Source organism: Musca autumnalis, unplaced genomic scaffold, assembly GCF_047663935.1.
Source record: "Musca autumnalis isolate F117 unplaced genomic scaffold, ASM4766393v1 scaffold_5, whole genome shotgun sequence".
In the NCBI taxonomy this organism is placed as follows: domain Eukaryota; kingdom Metazoa; phylum Arthropoda; class Insecta; order Diptera; family Muscidae; genus Musca; species Musca autumnalis.
The window spans coordinates 191,628,673-191,649,169 of record NW_027412088.1 but is presented as its reverse complement, the minus strand read 5'-3'; the positions used below and the strand labels follow the sequence as shown (position 1 = coordinate 191,649,169).

The 20,497-nt window shown below is 33.1% G+C and overlaps 2 protein-coding genes across 2 annotated transcripts; one reads left to right on the top strand and one right to left on the bottom strand.

Moving 5' to 3' along the window:
- Positions 1 to 4,283: 4,283 nt before the first annotated feature.
- On the top strand, positions 4,284 to 9,770 carry LOC141387221 (maltase A3-like). The gene is made up of 5 exons (XM_073956570.1): positions 4,284 to 5,623; positions 8,764 to 8,871; positions 8,933 to 9,276; positions 9,384 to 9,524; positions 9,593 to 9,770. Exons 1-5 carry the CDS (start codon positions 4,487 to 4,489, stop codon positions 9,657 to 9,659), a joined length of 1,797 nt encoding a protein of 598 aa, XP_073812671.1. The 5' UTR covers positions 4,284 to 4,486; the 3' UTR covers positions 9,660 to 9,770.
- On the bottom strand, positions 9,536 to 19,176 carry LOC141387220 (maltase A3-like). Its single transcript, XM_073956569.1, has 5 exons — positions 18,636 to 19,176; positions 17,656 to 18,569; positions 10,344 to 10,795; positions 9,960 to 10,103; positions 9,536 to 9,897 (listed from the first exon to the last, which is right to left on the bottom strand). Exons 1-5 carry the CDS (start codon positions 18,853 to 18,855, stop codon positions 9,768 to 9,770), a joined length of 1,860 nt encoding a protein of 619 aa, XP_073812670.1. The 5' UTR covers positions 18,856 to 19,176; the 3' UTR covers positions 9,536 to 9,767.
- Between the last annotated feature and the right edge of the window lie 1,321 nt (positions 19,177 to 20,497).

Genomic DNA, 20,497 nt, shown 5'->3' with positions numbered 1-20,497 from the left:
GGCGGGGTCGGGTCTTTAGGCCCCAAAGAAGTACCTAGATTGTAGATTAATGCATTCCCCCACAATTTCAGGAAAATCGATTCAGTAGATTTTGTAGATGTAACATATTTTAAAGAGTGTGGTCCAGTATTTGGGTCCCAAATAAGTAGGTATGATCGGAGACACAATCACAATTGTCTTGCAAAATAATTTCCAAAGCGATACATTTCTAATTATTGTAAATCTAGAATTTTTAAAGAAATATGGTGTATGGCCTTTACGAAATTCAACAAAATATGTAGCCTATTTTCACCGGGGACCATCGATGTACATTCCATGACAATTTCAGGATAATCAGTTTAGTAATTTTTGTAGAATGGATTAAAATTGTAAAAAGTGGGCGTGGTCAAATTTTCTTGACATAAAAACCTAAGTTGGGTTATGACGATGGAACATTTCAAAAAAACTATCCAAATCGGTCCAAGCGTTCTCCACTGATGCGATTACCAACGAACGACATTTTAACTGCGGTTTAAAAAAATATATAAAGTGTGTATTTTTAAAAAAATATTTTTTATGCGCATATTTTTTAAAAATATTTTTTTCAATGAACATGGATTTTTTTATTTTTTCACTAAACGTGGGTTTTTCAAAAATATTTTTTCAATAAACGTGGATTTTTAAACATATTTTTCAACGGTAGATTTTTTTAAAAAATTTCTTTCAAGTGTGGAATTTTTAAAAACCATTTTTATCTATCGTGGATTTTTTAAAAAAATTCAGTCGTTGATTTAAAAAAAAATCGATCGTGGATTTTAAAAAAAAATGTTTCAATCATGGATTTTTGAAAAAAAAAATTCAAGCGTGGATTTCTTTAAAAATATTTTTTCAAGCGTGGATTTTTGAAATTATGTTTTTTTTCAATCGTGAATTTTTTAAAAATATTTTTTTCAAACTTAAATTTTATAAAAATATTTTTTTCAAGCTGAAATTTTATAAAAATATTTTTTCTAAATAAAATTTTTCAAGGGTAGATTTTTTAAATTATTTCTTTCAAGTATGAATTGTTTATAAATTATTTTTTATCTATCTTGGATTTTTAAAAATATTTTTTTCAATCGTGGATTTAAAAAAAATGTTTCAATAATGGTTTTTTGAAAAAAAAAATTCAAACATGGATTTTTTAAAAAATATTTTTTCAAGTGTGGATTTTTAAAAATATGTTTTTTCAATCGTTAATTTCATAAAAATATTTTTTTCAAGCCTATATTTTAAAAATATGTTTTTCAGTTTTTGCAGAAGGATTTTTTTTTAAATATTTTTCTCAAGCGTGGATTTAATAAAAATATTTTTTTCAAAAGTCGATTTTTTAATCATTTTTTGTGTGTGGATTTTTAAAAAAAAATCTTTTTATGTGTGGATTTTTAAAAAATATTTGAAAGCGTGTATTTGCTAAACATATTTTTTCAAACGTGAATTTTTTAAAAATATTTTTTTAATCGTGGATTTGTTAAAAATATTTTTTTTAAATCGTGGATTTTTTAAAAATATTTTATTTCTATCGTGGATTTTTTAAAAATATTTGTTTTGTTCGTGAAAATAGTTTTTTTTTTCAATCGTGTGTTCTTTATATTTTCCTAATCGTGGATTTTTTAAATTTTTTTTCATTCGTGCATTTTTTAAAAATATTTTTTCAGTCGTAGATTTGTTAAAAATATTTTTTAAAATCGTGGATTTTTAAAAATATTTTTATTGCGTGGATTTTTAAAAATATTTTTATGAAGCTTTAAAAATATATTATTCAAGCGTGGGTTTTTTAAAAATATTTTCATCAAGCGTAGATTTTTAAAAATATTTTTTTAATCGTGAATTTTTGAAAATTCGTGTATTTTTTAGATCTAATTTTTAAAAATTCGTGGATTTTTTATAACTTATTTTTGAAAATTCGTGGATTTTTTAGAAATAATTTTTTCAATTGTGTATTTTTTAAATTTAGTTTTAAATATTTTTTTATTGGTGGATTTTTAAAAATATTTTGGATTTTTTAAAATATATAAAAAATAAGTTATTATATTACAAGGATTTTCAAAAATATCTTGGATTTTTTAAAAATATTTTTTTCAAGCGTGGATTTTTTAGAAATATTTTTTTGCAATAGTGGATTTTAAAACTATTTTTTTAAACAACCTTAACTTTTTTAAACATTTTTTTAATAGTGTTTTTTTTAATATTTTGGATTTTTTTAAATATATTATATAATCGTGGATTATTTAAAAATAGTTTGGATTCTTAAAAATATCTTTTCTATCGTGGATTTTAAAAAATTATTTTTTTACGTTGATTTTTAAAAAAAATTTCAATCGTGGATTTAAAAAATTCAATCATGGATTTTTGATAAACATTTTTTCAAGCGTGGATTTCTTAAAAAAATATTTTTTTCTTCTTTAAACATATTTTTTCAAGCGTGGATTTTTAAAAATATGTTTTTTTCAATCGTGATTTCTTTAAAAAATGTGCCAATAATAGATTTTTGAAAAAAATTTCAAACGTGGATTTCTTAAAAAATATTTTTTCAAGTGTGGATTTTTCAAAATATGTTTTTTTAACAGTTAATTTCTAAAAAATATTTTTTCAAGCCAATATTTTAAAAATAATTTTTTCAGTTTTTTGCAGCAGGGGTTTTTTTAAATATTTTTTTCAAGCCTGGATTTTATAAAAATATTTTTTCAAGAGTCGATTATTTAAACATTTTTTGTGTGTGGATTTTTAAATTTTTTTATGTGTGGATTTTTTACAAACATTTTTTTAGCGCGTATTTGCTCAAAATATTTTTTTAAACGTGAATTTTTTAAAAATATTTTTTCAATCGTGGATTTGTTAAAAATATTTTTTACAATCGTGGATTTTTTTTTAAATAATTTTTTGCAATCGTGGATTTTAAAAAAAAAACTTTTTTCCTTAGTGAAAATATTTTTTTAATCGTGTATTCTTTAATCGTGTATTTATAAAAACTTTTTTTTTTGCGTGGATTTTTAAAAATATTTTTATCAAGCGTAGATTTTTAAAAATATTTTTATCAAGCGTAGATTTTTAAAAATATTTTTATCAAGCGTAGATTTTTAAAAATACTTTAATAAAGCGTAGATTTTTTAACAATATTTTTTAGTCGGGAATTTTTGAAAATTAGTGGATTTCTTAGAAATAATTTCTTCAATCGTGCATTTTTTAGAATTTTTTTTTCAATACACTTGATCTTTTTTTAAATATTTTTTTAAATATAAAATATTTTGGATTTTTTAGAAATACTTTTTTTAATCGAGGATTTTTTTTTTAAATATTTCTGGTATTCGTGGATTTTTTACAAATATTTTTTATAAATCGTGGATTTTTTAAAAATATTTTTTTCAATCGTGGATTTTAAAAATATTTTTTTCAATCGTGGATTTTTTTAATCTAACTTTTATTTTCAATTTAACTTTTGTAAAAATTTTTATTTTTTTTTAATATTTTGGTTTTTTTTAACATATTATATATAAAAGTATGTTATTACATTTTTTTAGAATATATTAAAAATATATGGATTTTTTAAAAATATGTTGAATATTTAAAAAAATATTTTTTTTCAATCGTGGATTATTTAAAAATAGTTTGGATTCTTAAAAATATCTTTTCTTTCGTGGAATTTGTAAAAATATTTTGGATTTTTTGAAATATTTTTTTGCAATCGTGGATTTTTTACAAATAATTTTCAATAGAATTTTTTCACAAAAATTTTTTGAAGGACACACAGAGGTGTGTTTTTAAAAAATATTTTTTCAAGACCTTTAGAGGTGTTTTTATTAAAAACATTTTTCAAGGACACATAAGGTTTTTAAATAACCCACAGAAGCCCATCTTTACCCAAGGTACAAAATCCTTAGTAATTATCTATCTCTTTGTTATTCCTTTAAAGGACAGACAATGTTGGATATAAATTGGGCAAAATTAAATTACATTTCTTCCGACACTTCCACGCTATGGTCCCCCCAATTGAATGTTAAACTGTTGCAAATGAAATATCCAATTATAAATGCCCCGAGAGCCACCCAGCAATGATGAACAAACACACAAAGCAAATCAGAACTGCAGCCAAATGCCATTCAAGTGAAAAATAAGCAAAACAGGTGATAAGAATCAAATAAAAACAAAGAGAAAATCATAGCAAAACAAAAACTTAATGAGCAAGAAAATCGAGAGGTATAGCAACAACAACCAAACTTGGAAATTCAATTTGTTTGTTTTGCCAATTCAAAAAAACAAATTTCGAACATTTTCTTGATCACCCACTTGTGATAGCAACAAAAAAAGCAAACTTAAAATGATACAGGCACGAAAACCTCGGGAGAAAATATTAAAAACCCCTTGCTTTGATTATGGGAACGGCAGTAAGAATTCAGCAATTAAGGCAGTAGAAACTGCCCGACAATTTTCTTAGAATAAAAATTAAAATAAAAAATAAGTAAAAACTATGGCCATTAGATTGTCACTAATTGGCCTTTTGTGGGCAGTGGTATTTCTGCTGCGAACCCAAGAGTATGAGGCCTGTACAGGTGATGGCAGTGTAACCGACAACACATTGGCCAGCAAAGATTGGTGGCAAGTGTCGCAGTTCTATCAAATTTATCCACGATCATTTAAGGATTCCAATGGAGATGGCATTGGGGACCTACAGGGTATCATTTCCAAGCTGAGCTACCTCAAAGAGATTGGTGTAAATGCCACATGGCTCTCACCCATCTATGTCTCGCCCATGGCAGATTTTGGTTATGATATTGCCAATTTCTTTGATATACAACCGGAATATGGTAACCTCACCGATTTTGATGAACTCATCAAGGAGGCCAATAAATTGGGTTTGAAAATTATTATGGATTTTGTGCCCAACCACTCAAGTGATGAAAATATTTGGTTCAAAAAGTCAGTGAATCGTGAAAAGGGCTACGAGGACTACTATGTGTGGCATGACGGTTATGTAGACGAAAACGGCAAAAGACAACCTCCCAGTAATTGGTTACAGGCTTTCCGCGGCAGTGCCTGGGAATGGAATGAACAGAGACAACAATATTATCTGCATCAATTTGCGGTTAAACAACCTGATCTCAATTATCGCAACCCGGATGTTGTGGCCCAAATGAAAAGGGTGCTCACCTATTGGTTGGATCGTGGTGTTGCCGGTTTTCGTATTGATGCTGTCCCATGGATGTTTGAGGTGTTACCCGATGAAAATGGTCGCTATCCTGATGAACCCAAATCCGGTTACACTGATGATCCAGATGATTCGGGTTATTTGTTACACATCTATACCCAAGATCAACCGGAAACCATTGATATGGTTTATCAATGGCATCAGCTGTTGGAAGATTATCAGCGCATACATGGCGGTGATACCAGGGTCTTGATGATTGAAACATGGTCTAGTATTGATCAGGTTATGAAAATGTATGGAAATAAAAAGGTGGAAGGGGCTCAGATTCCATTCAATTTCCAATTTATTAGTGCCGGTAATGCTAATCAAATCAATACCGATCTCCCCGCCGGAGGCTTTACGAAAATCATTCAAAAGTGGATGGACAATATGCCGTCGGGTAAAACAGCCAATTGGGTGGTAAGTAGAGGCAAATGCTTGGAGAAGAAAAAAGAGGTTGACTATTTTCTATAGAAAATTTGTTAACCTCAGCTCCCTGAGGTTGACTATTTTCTATAGAAAATTTGTTAACCTCAGCTCCCTGAGGTTGACTATTTTCTATAGAAAATTTGTTAACCTCAGCTCCCTGAGGTTGACTATTTTCTATAGAAAATTTGTTAACCTCAGTTCCCTGAGGTTGACTTTTTTCTATAGAAAAATGTTAACCTCAGTTCCTGAGGTTGACTATTTTCTATAGAAAATTTGTTAACCTCAGATCCTGAGGTTGACGTTTCTCTATAGAAAAATGTTAAACTCAGTGACTGAGGTTGATTTTTTCTATAGAAACCTCAGTTACTGAGGTTGATTTTTCTATAGAAAAATGTAAACCTCAGTGACTGAGGTTGATTTTTTTCTTTAGAAAAATGTTAACCTCAGTGACTGAGGTTGATTTTTTTTCTGTAGAAAATGTTAACCTCAGTGACAAAAGTTGATTTTAAAGTTGATGTTAACCTCAGTTCCTGAGGTTGACTTTTTCTATAGAAAAATTTAACCTCAGTTCCCTGAGGTTGACTTTTTCTATAGAAAAATGTTAACCTCAGTTCCCTGAGGTTGACTTTTTCTATAGAAAAATGTTAACCTCAGTTCCCTGAGGTTGACTTTTTCTATAGAAAAATGTTAACCTCAGTTCCCTGAGGTTGACTTTTTCTATAGAAAAATGTTAACCTCAGTTCCCTGAGGTTGACTTTTCTATAGAAAAATGTTAACCTCAGTTCCCTGAGGTTGACTTTTTCTATAGAAAAATGTTAACCTCAGTTCCCTGAGGTTGACTTTTTCTATAGAAAAATGTTAACCTCAGTTCCCTGAGGTTGACTTTTTCTATAGAAAAATGTTAACCTCAGTTCCCTGAGGTTGACTTTTTCTATAGAAAAATGTTAACCTCAGTTCCCTGAGGTTGACTTTTTCTATAGAAAAATGTTAACCTCAGTTCCCTGAGGTTGACTTTTTCTATAGAAAAATGTTAACCTCAGTTCCCTGAGGTTGACTTTTTCTATAGAAAAATGTTAACCTCAGTTCCCTGAGGTTGACTTTTTCTATAGAAAAATGTTAACCTCAGTTCCCTGAGGTTGACTTTTTCTATAGAAAAATGTTAACCTCAGTTCCCTGAGGTTGACTTTTTCTATAGAAAAATGTTAACCTCAGTTTCCCTGAGGTTGACTTTTTCTATAGAAAAATGTTAACCTCAGTTCCCTGAGGTTGACTTTTTCTATAGAAAAATGTTAACCTCAGTTCCCTGAGGTTGACTTTTTCTATAGAAAAATGTTAACCTCAGTTCCCTGAGGTTGACTTTTTCTATAGAAAAATGTTAACCTCAGTTCCCTGAGGTTGACTTTTTCTATAGAAAAATGTTAACCTCAGTTCCCTGAGGTTGACTTTTTCTATAGAAAAATGTTAACCTCAGTTCCCTGAGGTTGACTTTTTCTATAGAAAAATGTTAACCTCAGTTCCCTGAGGTTGACTTTTTCTATAGAAAAATGTTAACCTCAGTTCCCTGAGGTTGACTTTTTCTATAGAAAAATGTTAACCTCAGTTCCCTGAGGTTGACTTTTTCTATAGAAAAATGTTAACCTCAGTTCCCTGAGGTTGACTTTTTCTATAGAAAAAATGTTAACCTCAGTTCCCTGAGGTTGACTTTTTCTATAGAAAAATGTTAACCTCAGTTCCCTGAGGTTGACTTTTTCTATAGAAAAATGTTAACCTCAGTTCCCTGAGGTTGACTTTTTCTATAGAAAAATGTTAACCTCAGTTCCCTGAGGTTGACTTTTTCTATAGAAAAATGTTAACCTCAGTTCCCTGAGGTTGACTTTTTCTATAGAAAAATGTTAACCTCAGTTCCCTGAGGTTGACTTTTTCTATAGAAAAATGTTAACCTCAGTTCCCTGAGGTTGACTTTTTCTATAGAAAAATGTTAAACTCAGTTCCCTGAGGTTGACTTTTTCTATAGAAAAATGTTAACCTCAGTTCCCTGAGGTTGACTTTTTCTATAGAAAAATGTTAACCTCAGTTCCCTGAGGTTGACTTTTTCTATAGAAAAATGTTAACCTCAGTTCCCTGAGGTTGACTTTTTCTATAGAAAAATGTTAACCTCAGTTCCTGAGGTTGACTTTTTCTATAGAAAAATGTTAACCTCAGTTCCCTGAGGTTGACTTTTCTATAGAAAAATGTTAACCTCAGTTCCCTGAGGTTGACTTTTTTCTATAGAAAAATGTTTACCTCAGTTCCTGAGGTTGATTTTTTTCTATAGAAAAATGTTTACCTCAGTGCCTGAGGTTGACTATTTTCTATTGAAAAATGTTAACCTCAGTTCCTGAGATTGATTTTTTTCTATAGAAAAATGTTAACCTCAGTTCCTGAGGTTGATTTTTTTCTATAGAAAAATGTTAACCTCTGTTCCTGAGATTGATTTTTTTCTATAGAAAAATTTTAACCTCAGTTCCTGAGTTTAATTTTTTTCTATCTGAGGTTGACCTATTTTCTATAGAAAATTTGATAACCTCAGTTCCCTGAGGTTGACCTATTTTCTATAGAAAATTTGTTAACCTCAGTTCCCTGAGGTTGACCTATTTTCTATAGAAAATTTGTTAACCTCAGTTCCCTGAGGTTGACCTATTTTCTATAGAAAATTTGTTAACCTCAGTTCCCTGAGGTTGACCTATTTTCTATAGAAAATTTGTTAATCTCAGTTCCCTGAGGTTGACCTATTTTCTATAGAAAATTTGTTAACCTCAGTTCCCTGAGGTTGACCTATTTTCTATAGAAAATTTGTTAACCTCAGTTCCCTGAGGTTGACCTATTTTCTATAGAAAATTTGTTAACCTCAGTTCCCTGAGGTTGACCTATTTTCTATAGAAAATTTGTTAACCTCAGTTCCCTAACCTCAGTTCCCTGAGCTTGACTATTTTCTACAGAAAATTGTCTATCCTCAATTCCTGAGGATGACTTCTCTATAAAAATTTGTTAACCTCAGGTTCTGAGGACGACTTTCTCTATAGAAAATTGTACCTGACCTGTAATGGACCTCCGCTTAGTATGGATATAATTTCTCCTAATTAAAATTCCAGATGGGCAACCACGATAAACGTCGTGTTGGAAGCCGTTATGGTGAGAAGCGTATTGATCTCATGAACATGTTGCAAATGTTCCTGCCGGGTGTCAGTGTTACTTATATGGTAAGTCACAGCATTAAAGAGTTCTCCATCTAGGTTTCATTTCTCCCCCTCCACCTTTTAGGGTGAAGAACTTGGTATGGTAGATTTAGAAATCTCTTGGGATGATAGTGTTGATCCTGCAGCCTGCAATGCCAGCCCCGAAACTTATCAACAATTTACACGTGATCCCGCTCGCACACCCTTCCAGTGGAGTTCTGCTGCAAATGCTGGTTTTTCGACAAACAGTTCCACTTGGCTACCAATAAATCCGAATTATGCCACTGTGAATGTTGAAAGTGAAAAAGCCGATACCAAAAGTCATTTGAATGTTTACAAACAAATGTCACAATTACGTCAAACAAAAACCCTGCAATATGGCAGCGTGCAGTATGGTAATGTGGGTGATAATATTTTGGCTGTTAAGAGGTAAGTAGAGGAAGGAGATTTTTCGCTGTTAAAAAAGCCTAAAAAAACTGCAGAAACTCCTTATTTATTCCTCTATTTTTCTCAATTTATTCCACCTCTCTTTGCAGATCCTTGGCCGGTGAGAAAACTTATATTTTATTGGCCAATGTTTTGGATCAGCAGCAAAATGCCAATGTTGTTGATGTTATAAAGGCCTCGGGACAATATAAAACCAAAATTGTCAATACCATATCGACCAGGAAGGCGGGGTAGGTTAAAATAAATTTGGAACATTTTTAATTTTTATTATTATTTAAATTTTTGCATATTTTTACAGAGATCTCGTTGCTTTGGATAATTTCTTGTTGAATGGAAATGAAGCCATAATTGTGGAATCCGATTAAATTTTGAAAAATATTCTAAAAAATATTTTAAAAATATATAAAAAATTACAAAAAAAAATATTACAATGTGCTTGGCACTAAAAATAAATAAATAATTTTTATAAATGTTCAGTGATGAGGTTCTTCTTCCTGGGTATAGTAGAGATAATAACCGACTGTGGTCGATAGTTTGCTGGGTGATTTTAAGATAACCGCCTCCTTGGGTTGTAGCGTAATTGTCGAGGACTGGACACGATCACTGTAGGAAGCAAAAATAATTAAATTGTTTTCAATTAAAAAGGGCGGATTTTTTCTACTTACCCTTTCTTGACCTTGGATTTTTCGGTAACAATGTGGTATACCATTTCATCGGGAATATTAGAAAAGGCCTGTTGCAGGTTAAAGCTTTCCACCTCATCGAAAATGTTCATTAGAGTAACATAGGTATAGTCATGCAAAAGGTATCTGAAATCAAGGAAATAGAAATGAGCTATGAGCAAGACTAAGTTAGATAAAGGGAGATGTTTGGGAAGGAGTGGGAAATAGAAGAAGTACTGGTCTTCTATTAGAAATCCTACAGCCCTTCAATAAGAAGACCTATAAATTTTGTATGAGTATACATATTGGTCTTCTATAAGAAGACCTAATGGTATTCCATATAAACCTCCCTCGCCCTGCGTTCTAAAAATTAAATGTGCTACTTACCTCTTAACACCCAAAACATTTTGTTTTAAAGCCTTGACCTCCACCTGGCCATGTCTTATGGTCGGTTCTTTGCGCAATTCCTGCAGCTCCTTGAAAATATTCAAATGACTCAAGGGTTGTTGACGTTCCTTTTCAACATTGACATCCTTATACAGCGGTGATATGGGTAACCATGTTTTCTTGGCCTTTGAAAATCCAGCCATATAACCATCATTCCATTGGAAAGGTGTACGTTCAGGGTCACGTGAAAGACTTTCGTAAATATCAGGGTTGGAATTACATGCCGACGGATCAACCGTATCATTCCATGATATCCAAACATCTGTCATACCAATTTCTTCACCATTATAGGTAACACTACAACCGGGTAGGGTGAAGGTTAACATATTCATCATGTCAATGCGATCCGCACCAAGGCGGGTGCCCACACGACTTTTATCGTGGTTACCAAGCTAGAAGGAAGAGATGCGTTTGTTTAATATTTAGATATGAAAACAAGATCCACAATTACTGGTCTGAAATATCTCTAAAAATATTATTTAAAAAGTCCACAATAATTGGGTTCAAATTATTTATTTAAAAAAATCCACTATGTATATCTCTCAAAATATTATATTTAATATATATTTACCCCCAATTTTTGTAACAATTTTTATTCTTCTCACACGAATTGTCAAATTTTGTAGATCGATTTATTCGGCTTAGCGCAAATTTAGAGCGCTGATTTTTAAATGAGGAATTCTTAACTATATATGGAACTCATCTACGAAAAATAAAATCTGTATGTCATCTGTGGGCTGAGCTATGGATGCCTAAATTATTACGAAAATAGACGAACGAACAAAAATAAGTTACAAAAACTGGGGGTTATTATATTTATATTATATTTTATTGGCCTGATAATCTGTGGGGAATATTATTTAAAAAATCCACATTTATTGCCCTGATAATCTGTGGAAATGGGTGACGTAGGGGTTGAAAGATACCAAGGAACGGTCCTGACCGGCTTTAACATGGCAAAGTCCAGGATTTATCTTGGTCCCTCTTTCATCTCAAGTGGACACTGACCTCCCCTTGGTTTCACCTGGGGTAGCTGCCTTTAACACCCGTTAAAGGTAGTGAGCTAAAATGTGCCGCGCGTTCACCCATAAGAACGTTACAAACTTGTGTTTGGGCGCAGGGTTAGTAACCCTCCCCTAGAAAAAGCAGCCTACTATAAAAAACAAAAGAAAAGAAAAACAAATCCCTCAAAAGTTGACGACCCCCGCAAACGTTTTAAGGACCATGATCTGCGAATCTGCACCTGGAATGTTCGCACTCTTTATAGAGAAGGTGCAGTTTACGCATTGGCAGATGTACTTGAAAAGTACAAGGCCGACAGTACTGCCATACAGGAAATACGATGGAATGGGAAAGGCATCACAACAACACCTAACGGTGACGCACTGAATTATAGCTGCCATGACATAAAACATGAGTTTGGTTGCGGATTTGTAGTTGGTCGGAAGTTAAAACACCTGGTCTACAGCTTCACACCAGTGAATGAAAGACTTGCTACAATCCGAATAAAATCGAAATTCTTCAACATCAGCTTTATTTGCGCTCATGCTCCCACTGAAGAAAAGGACGAACAGACCAAAGATATATTTTACGAGCGCTTAGCAGAAACATATGACCGTTGTCCTGCCCATGACATTAAAATTATTCTAGGCGATTTTAATGCCAAAATTGGAAAGGAAAATATCTTTGGCCCAACAGTCGGAAAATTCAGTCTACACAGTGAAACCTCTGACAATGGTATGAGGCTGATAGACTTTGCAGCTGCAAAAAACATGGTAGTTAGCAGCACCAGATTTCACCATCTCGACATCCACAAGGGCACCTGGCTGTCTCCAGATCAGAAAACAAGAAATCAAATTGATCACGTTGTGATAGACGAAGACATTCATCGAGAGTGTTGGATGTGCGTTCGTTCAGAGGAGCAAACATAGACTCGGACTACTACCTTGTTGCAGCAAAGGTACGCACCGGGTTAAACGTAGCAAACAATGTACGAACAGACACAACACGAAAGTTAGACATCGGTAAGCTGCAATCACAACAGATAGCGACAGCATATTCCACTCAACTAGCCCAATTGCTTAATCAAAGCACTCCTCATCCCGATAACATATCAGCGCAATGGCAAAGCATTGCCCACTCATGCAAACAGCCGCAAAATCCATACTTGGTTACCAGAGACCTCCACTAAGGAATCCATGGTATGATCAGGAGTGTCGTGCTGCTACCGAAGAGAAAAATGCGGCATATAGGGCTACTTTACAATCCCTTGCAACGCGTAGCACACGAGAGAGATATCGGGAGAAAAGGAGAGAGAAGAAACGTTTTTTCTGCAGGAAAAAGAGGGAGATGGAAAAGCGGGAGTGTGAAAAAATCGAGATGTACAGGAACCAGAATGAAGTCCGAAAATTCTACCAAAGAGTCAAGCATCAAACTGATGGCTTTGGTACAGGCACATCCTCCTGTAAAGACCAGCAAAGTAATTTGGTAACTGATACAGATAGTGTGCTCAGGATATGGAAGGAACATTTCTCCACTCTGCTGGTATCCAATAGTAGCGAAGACGATGATACCACAGATCCAATCCCTGAAGATGGTATAGAATGTATACCGCCCAGCCAAGATGAGGTAAAGACAGCAATAAATCGGCTGCAGAATAATAAAGCAGCAGGAGCCAATGGCTTACCAGCCGAGCTGTTCAAACCGGAGGCGACACGCTGATATGGTGTTTTCATCAGCTAGTTAGCACCATGTGGCAGGAAGAACGAGTACCCGACGATTGGAACCTGAGTATCCTGTGCCCCGTCCACAAGAAAGGAGATAAGACTGTATGCTCTAATTATAGCGGCATAAGTCTACTCCCTATTGCCTACAAGATCGTGTCAGGGATATTGTGCAAACGACTAAAGCCAATGTTCAACGAGATAATTGGACCATACCAATGCGGCTTTAGACCTGGCAAGTCCACCATTGACCTGATATTTATCCTGCAGCAAATCCTGGAGAAGACCCAAGAGATGCAGATCGACACCTACCAGCTTTTTGTCGATTATAAAGCAGCCTTCGACAGCCCGCTGCGTTCAAAGGTATTCCAAGCCATATCTGAATTTGGTATCCCCGCAAAGCTCATCCGGCTTTGTAAAATGACTTTAACTGACACGAGATCTTCAGTTAAAATATGAAAGAACCTCTCCGAAGAGTTTTGTACCAAAAGAGGTTCTGTTCAACATCCTGCTGGAAAAGGTTATACGAGAGGCAAACGTCAAAAGAAGTGGCACAATCTACACCAATAGCCACATGTTACTTGCTTATGCTGATGATATAGACATCATGGGACGATCAGTAAAAGAAGTAACTGATACCTTTATGAAGGTCGAAGGAGAATCTGCTAAAGTGGGTCTGGCGGTAAACGTTGAGAAGACCAAATTGATGGTGTCGACGCGCAATGCTTCCATTGAGATCGGACCAACTGTTGAAGTTGGTTCCTATAATTTTGAGGTAGTAAAAGACTTCGTATACCTCGGCACCGCCGTAAACACTACAAACGACATCAGTTGTGAAATAAAAAGAAGAATTGTGCTGGCCAATAGATGCTACTTTGGTTTAAGTAAGCAGTTTAAAAACAAAGCCACATCTCGTCAAACAAAAATAACGCTCTACAAAACACTGATACTACCAGTGCTGATGTATGGCTCCGAAGCCTGGGTACTTGCGCAAGCAGACATGACAGTGCTTAGTGTGTTTGAGAGAAAAATTCTTCGAAAGATCTACGGCCCAATCTGCGTTGACGGTGAATATCGACGTCGCATGAACCACGAGCTGTATCTGCTATACAACGACATCAATATAGTTAAACGTATCGAGATGCAGCGATTGCGTTGGCTTGGCCATATCATAAGAAAGGGCGAAGATGAACCCACTAAAAAGGCGTATAAATACGAACCGCTTGGCGGTGCACGCAGAATTGGCAGGCCAAGGAATAGATGGCGCAAACAAGTGGATGAAGAGATGAAAAGGCGCGGTATTCCAGAGTGCGAAGCAACAAATAGAGAGAATTGGAGATCTTTTCTTAGTTCGGCCTATAGAACAAATGTTCTGTAATGGGCCAGCTAAGTAAATAAGTAATCTGTGGAAATATTCTTCACAGCAATAATCGTGGATTTTTTAAATAATATTTTTCAAGTATTTTCACGGCAATAAACGAGGATTTTTCAAATAATATTTTTTGAGAATTTTCAAGGCAATTATCGTGGATTTTTTAAATAATATTTTTCAAGGATTTTCAAAGCAATAATCGTGGATTTTTTAAATAATATTTTTCAAGGATTTTCAAAACAATAATCGTGGATTTTTTAAATAATATTTTTCAAGGATTTGCAAAGCAATAATCGTGGATTTTTAAATAATATTTTTCAATGATTTTCAAAGCAATAATCGTGGATTTTTTAAATAATATTTTTTGAGAATTTTCAAGGCAATAATCGTGGATTTTTTAAATAATATTTTTTGAGAATTTTCAAGGCAATAATCGTGCATTTTTTAAATAATATTTTTTGAGAATTTTCAAGGCAATAATCGTGGATTTTTTAAATAATATTTTTCAAGGATTTTCAAAGCAATAATCGTGGATTTTTTAAATAATATTTTTCAAGGATTTTCAAAGCAATAATCGTGAATTTTTTAAATAATATTTTTCAAGGATTTTCAAAACAATAATCGTGGATTTTTTAAATACTATTTTTCAAGGATTTGCAAAGCAATAATCGTGGATTTTTTAAATAATATTTTTCAAGGATTTTCAAAGCAATAATCGTGGATTTTTTAAACAATATTTTTCAAGGATTTTCAAAGCAATAATCGTGGATTTTTTAAATAATATTTTTCAAGGATTTTCAAAGCAATAATCGTGGATTTTTTAAACAATATTTTTCAAGGATTTTCAAAGCAATAATCGTGGATTTTTTAAATAATATTTTTCAAAGATTTTTATCGTGGACTTTATAAAAAAAATATATATATTTTCAAGGCTTTTCAAAGCAACAATCACAGATTTTTTAAATAAAAATTTTCAAGGATTTTTAAAGCAATAATCGTGGATTTTTTAAATAAATTTTTTTTCAAAATTTTGAAACCAGTAATCGTGGATCTTTTAAATGATGTTTTATAAGATTTTCAAGCCAATGACGTGCATTTATCAAATAAAATTTTTTGAGGATTTTCAAGCGAATAATCGTGGATTTAAAAAATTAAATTTTTTATATAATATTTTTTAAGATTTCCAAGCCAATAGTTGTGGATTTTAAAAAAATATTTTTGAGGATTTTCAGAGCAATTATCGTGATTTTTTTAAATAATATTTTCCAATGGTTTTCAGAGCAATTATTGTTAATTTTTAAATAATATTTTTTGACGAATTTCAAGGCAATAATATTATTTAATAAAATTCACGATTATTGCCTTGAAAATCTTAAAAAAATATTATTAAAAAATTCCACGAATATTGCCTTGAAAATTTTCAAAAAAGTATTATTAAAAAAATCCACGTATATTGCCATGAAAATGTCCAAAAAATATTATTAAAAAATCTACGAATATTGCCACGAATATCATTAACAAGTATTATTTAAAAACTCCACTATTATTACCTTGAAAATCCTTAACAAAAGTTATTTAAAAATCCACTATTATTGCATTGAAAAGCATCAAAATGTTCCTTTTAAAAAATCCACAATATTTGCCTAGAAAATCCTCAAAAAATATAATTTAAAAAATCTACGATTATTGAAAAATATTATTTAAAACTTTGAAAAATATTATTTAAAACATCCACGATTATTGAAAGTCTTTGAAAAATATTATTTAAAACATCCACGATTATTGAAAATCTTTGAAAAATATTATTTAAAACATCCACGATTATTGAAAGTCTTTGAAAAATATTATTTAAAACATCCACGATTATTGAAAATCTTTGAAAAATATTATTTAAAACATCCACGATTATTGAAAATCTTTGAAAATATTATTTAAAACATCCACGATTATTGAAAATCTTTGAAAAATATTATTTAAAACATCCACGATTATTGAAAATCTTTGAAAAATATTATTTAAAAAATCCACGATTATTGAAAATCTTTGAAAAATATTATTTAAAAAATCCACGATTATTGAAAATTTTTGAAAAATACTATTTAAAAAATCCACGATTATTGAAAATCTTTGAAAAATATTATTTAAAAAATCCACGATTATTGAAAATCTTTGAAAAATATTATTTAAAAAATCCACGATTATTGAAAATCTTTGAAAAATATTATTTAAAAAATCCACGATTATTGAAAATCTTTGAAAAATATTATTTAAAAAATCCACGATTATTGAAAATCTTTGAAAAATATTATTTAAAAAATCCACGATTATTGAAAATCTTTGAAAAATATTATTTAAAAAATTCACGATTATTGAAAATCTTTGAAAAATATTATTTAAAAAATCCACGATTATTGAAAATCTTTGAAAAATATTATTTAAAAAATCCACGATTATTGAAAATCTTTGAAAAATATTATTTAAAAAAATCCACGATTATTGAAAATCTTTGAAAAATATTATTTAAAAAATCCACGATTATTGAAAATCTTTGAAAAATATTATTTAAAAAATCCACGACTATTGAAAAATTTTGAAAAATATTATTTAAAAAATCCACGATTATTGAAAATTTTTGAAAAATCTTATTTAAAAAATCCACGATTATTGAATATTTTTGAAAAATATTTAAAAAGTCCACGATTATTGAAAATTTTTGAAAAATATTATTTAAAAAGTCCACGATTATTGAAAATTTTTGAAAAATATTATTTAAAAAGTCCACGATTATTGAAAATTTTTGAAAAATATTATTTAAAAAATCCACATTTATTGAAAATTTTTTTGCCCTGAAAATTCTTGAAAATTACATTTAAAAATTACGATTATTTCTTTGAAAATCCTTGAAAATGTTAATTAAAATCCTTGAAAAATATTATCTAAAAAATCCACGATTCTTGGCCTGAAAATCCTTGAAAATAATATTTAAAAATTCCAATATTGTCCAAGGTTTTCTGGGCAACAATCGTGGATGCGTAGATTTTTTAATTATATTTTTCAAGAAGTTACAGTTAAAGATCGTAGATTTTTTAAATAAAATGTTTCTATCCACAAAAACTATATCCTGAAACCATCTTATCCTAATAATCTTACTACTTACCACCCAATTGGCCGTCCTTCCCTGTGGCATATTCTTCAACCACTTATTGATGGTCTCAGCATAATTGTAGGCATTCGAATTGTTGCCCACCTCCTCAAGCAGCAAAAAATTAAACGGTATCTGAGCTCCTTCCGCCGTGGCATTGCCATAATATTGCATTACAATGGGCAAAGGTGAGTAACTTTCAGTCATTAATATGCGTTCATCACCACCATGATGCGCCTTGAAGTCATCCAAAACTTTGCGGAATTCATAAACCATATCAATGGTCTCTGGTTGATTCACCGTGTAGATGTGTTGCAAATAACCATAATCATCGGGATCATTGACCGAGGGATTTCTCGGTTCATCAGGCCAATTTCCGGCAGAATCTGGTGCCTTTTCAAACATATGCGGTACAGCATCAACACGAAAACCTGCCACACCCTTGGCCAGCCAATATTCCAACACGTATTTCATTGTCGATCTAACCAAAGGGTTGCGATAATTCAAATCGGGTTGTTTCTTAACGAATTGATGCAAATAATATTCCTGGCGTTCTTCATTCCATTCCCAGGCGGAACCACGAAAGACGCTAACCCAGTTTGAGGGGGGTTGACGTACGCCATTAATAATTTTACCCGGATGCCAAACATAGAAATCCTTATAGAAGGGATCTCTTTTCACCGATTTCTGGAACCATTCACATTCATCACTTGTGTGATTGGGTACAAAATCCAAAATAATTTTTATTCCCAAACGATTGGCTTCCTTCATGAGGTTATCGAAATCTTCCATGGTGCCAAACAACGGATCAATTTGAAAGAAATTCGATATGTCGTAGCCAAAATCAGCCATGGGCGATTTGAATATGGGAGAAAGCCAGGTGGCGGTGATACCAATTTCTTTGAGATATGGTAGCTGTTCCGTGATACCTATAGGAGAGAGGGGAAAGAGAAGTTCTCATATTTAAGCCCATATTAAGTGTTGTTTAAACTTACCTTTAAGATCACCCACTCCATCATTGTCGGTATCTTTAAATGACCTTGGATAGATTTGATAAAACGAGGCGGTTTGCCACCATTTCACGCCTGCCTCATATTCGTCCAGCGTCTTCTCTTTGTCCCACTGAACAAAATCAAAGTTGGCATGGTAATTTGGAAAAACGCCAGCCCATATCACAGACACTAGGCATACAATGAAAAATGTTTGGGACCACATTGTAGCAGAGCGGCGCGGCGTCGTTGACGTTAGCGTTATGCTGCTACCTTTCTTTGTTTGTTTGAGGGGCTTCTGTGGTTGTTGTCCACTGTGGTTTGGCTGTGTGGAGGGGAAAATTTTGAGTGCGGGCCTGTACGTTGTTTTTGTTTTTGCAGATTACGAAAAATTCACTTCGACCGCCAACCGATAATTGTTTACTTTTCAAGAGCTCGGTGTCAACTGAACAAAAAGAAAACGGTCTCGTCTTTTGCTGACATGGAAAATAAGATGTGATGACGATCAGCGGGTAATGCAAACTATTCTCTCATTCTCTCTTGGATCATTTTATGCTAATTTTTGCTCTTGATAACCAAAAGAAAAATCAATAATTTACGTATTATTATTTTTTCGTTTTCTTTTGTTTTGTTCCCACTTTCGCTTTTATTCTTATCGCCAAAGTGGCACATAAACAATAACTCTTGCGGGTTGGATCACAGTGGTCCATGGAAATATTAGCACACTTCAAATATGGGAAACAAAATTATTTCAGCAGAGAATAAAATTACCTTCTTCTTAGAATACCAACAGGTCTTCAATTAGATCATTATGAGTGAACCTTACTAAAGACCATAATCAACATATCGTTGCCTAATATCGAAGGTGGTGCCTAACTTGTCCAAATTTATCCAACCCAGGAGGGACATCCACAGTAGACGACACAAAGGGCCATATACTCAACGGGGTAGACGACCCATCTAACAGATGACGACCCAAAGCTCCATCTACTCTACAGTAAACGACCCAACAGGTCCGTCTACTCCACAGTAGACGACCCAGGGGGCCATCTACTCTGCACTAGACGGCCCAAAGTTCCATCTACTCTACAGTAGACGACCCAAAGGGCCATCTATTCTACAATAGACGACCCAAAGGGCATTCTACTCTACAGTAGACGACCCAAAGGGCCATCTACTCTACAGTAGACGACCCAAAGGGCCATCTACTCTACAGTAGACGACCCAAAGGGCCATCTACTCTACAGTAGACGACCCAAAGGGCCATCTACTCTACAGTAGACGACACAAAAGGCCATCTACTCTACAGTAGACGACGCAAAGGGCCATCTACTCTACAGTAGACGACCCAAAGGGCCATCTACTCTACAGTAGACGACCCAAAGGGCCATCTACTCTACAGTAGACGACCCAAAGGGCCATCTACTCTACAGTAGACGACCCAAAGGGCCATCTACTCTACAGTAGACGACCCAAAGTGCCATATACTCCACAGTAGACGACCCAAAGGGCCATCTACTCTACAGTGGACGACCCAAGGGTAAACAGTTCTAAAATAGACGACCCAAAGGGCCATCTACTCTACAGTAGACGACCCAAAGTGCCATATACTCTACAGTAGACGACCCAAGGGCCAACAGTTCTAAAATAGACGACCCAAAGGGCCATCTACTCTACAGTACACAACCCAAAGGGCCATATACTCTACAGTAGAGGACCCAAAGGGCCATCTACTCTACAGTAGAAAACCCAAAGGGCCATCTACTCTACAGTAGACGACACAAAGGGTCATCAACTCTATAGTAGACGACCCAAAGGGCGATATACTCTACAGTAGACGACCCAAAGGGCCATCTACTCTACAGTAG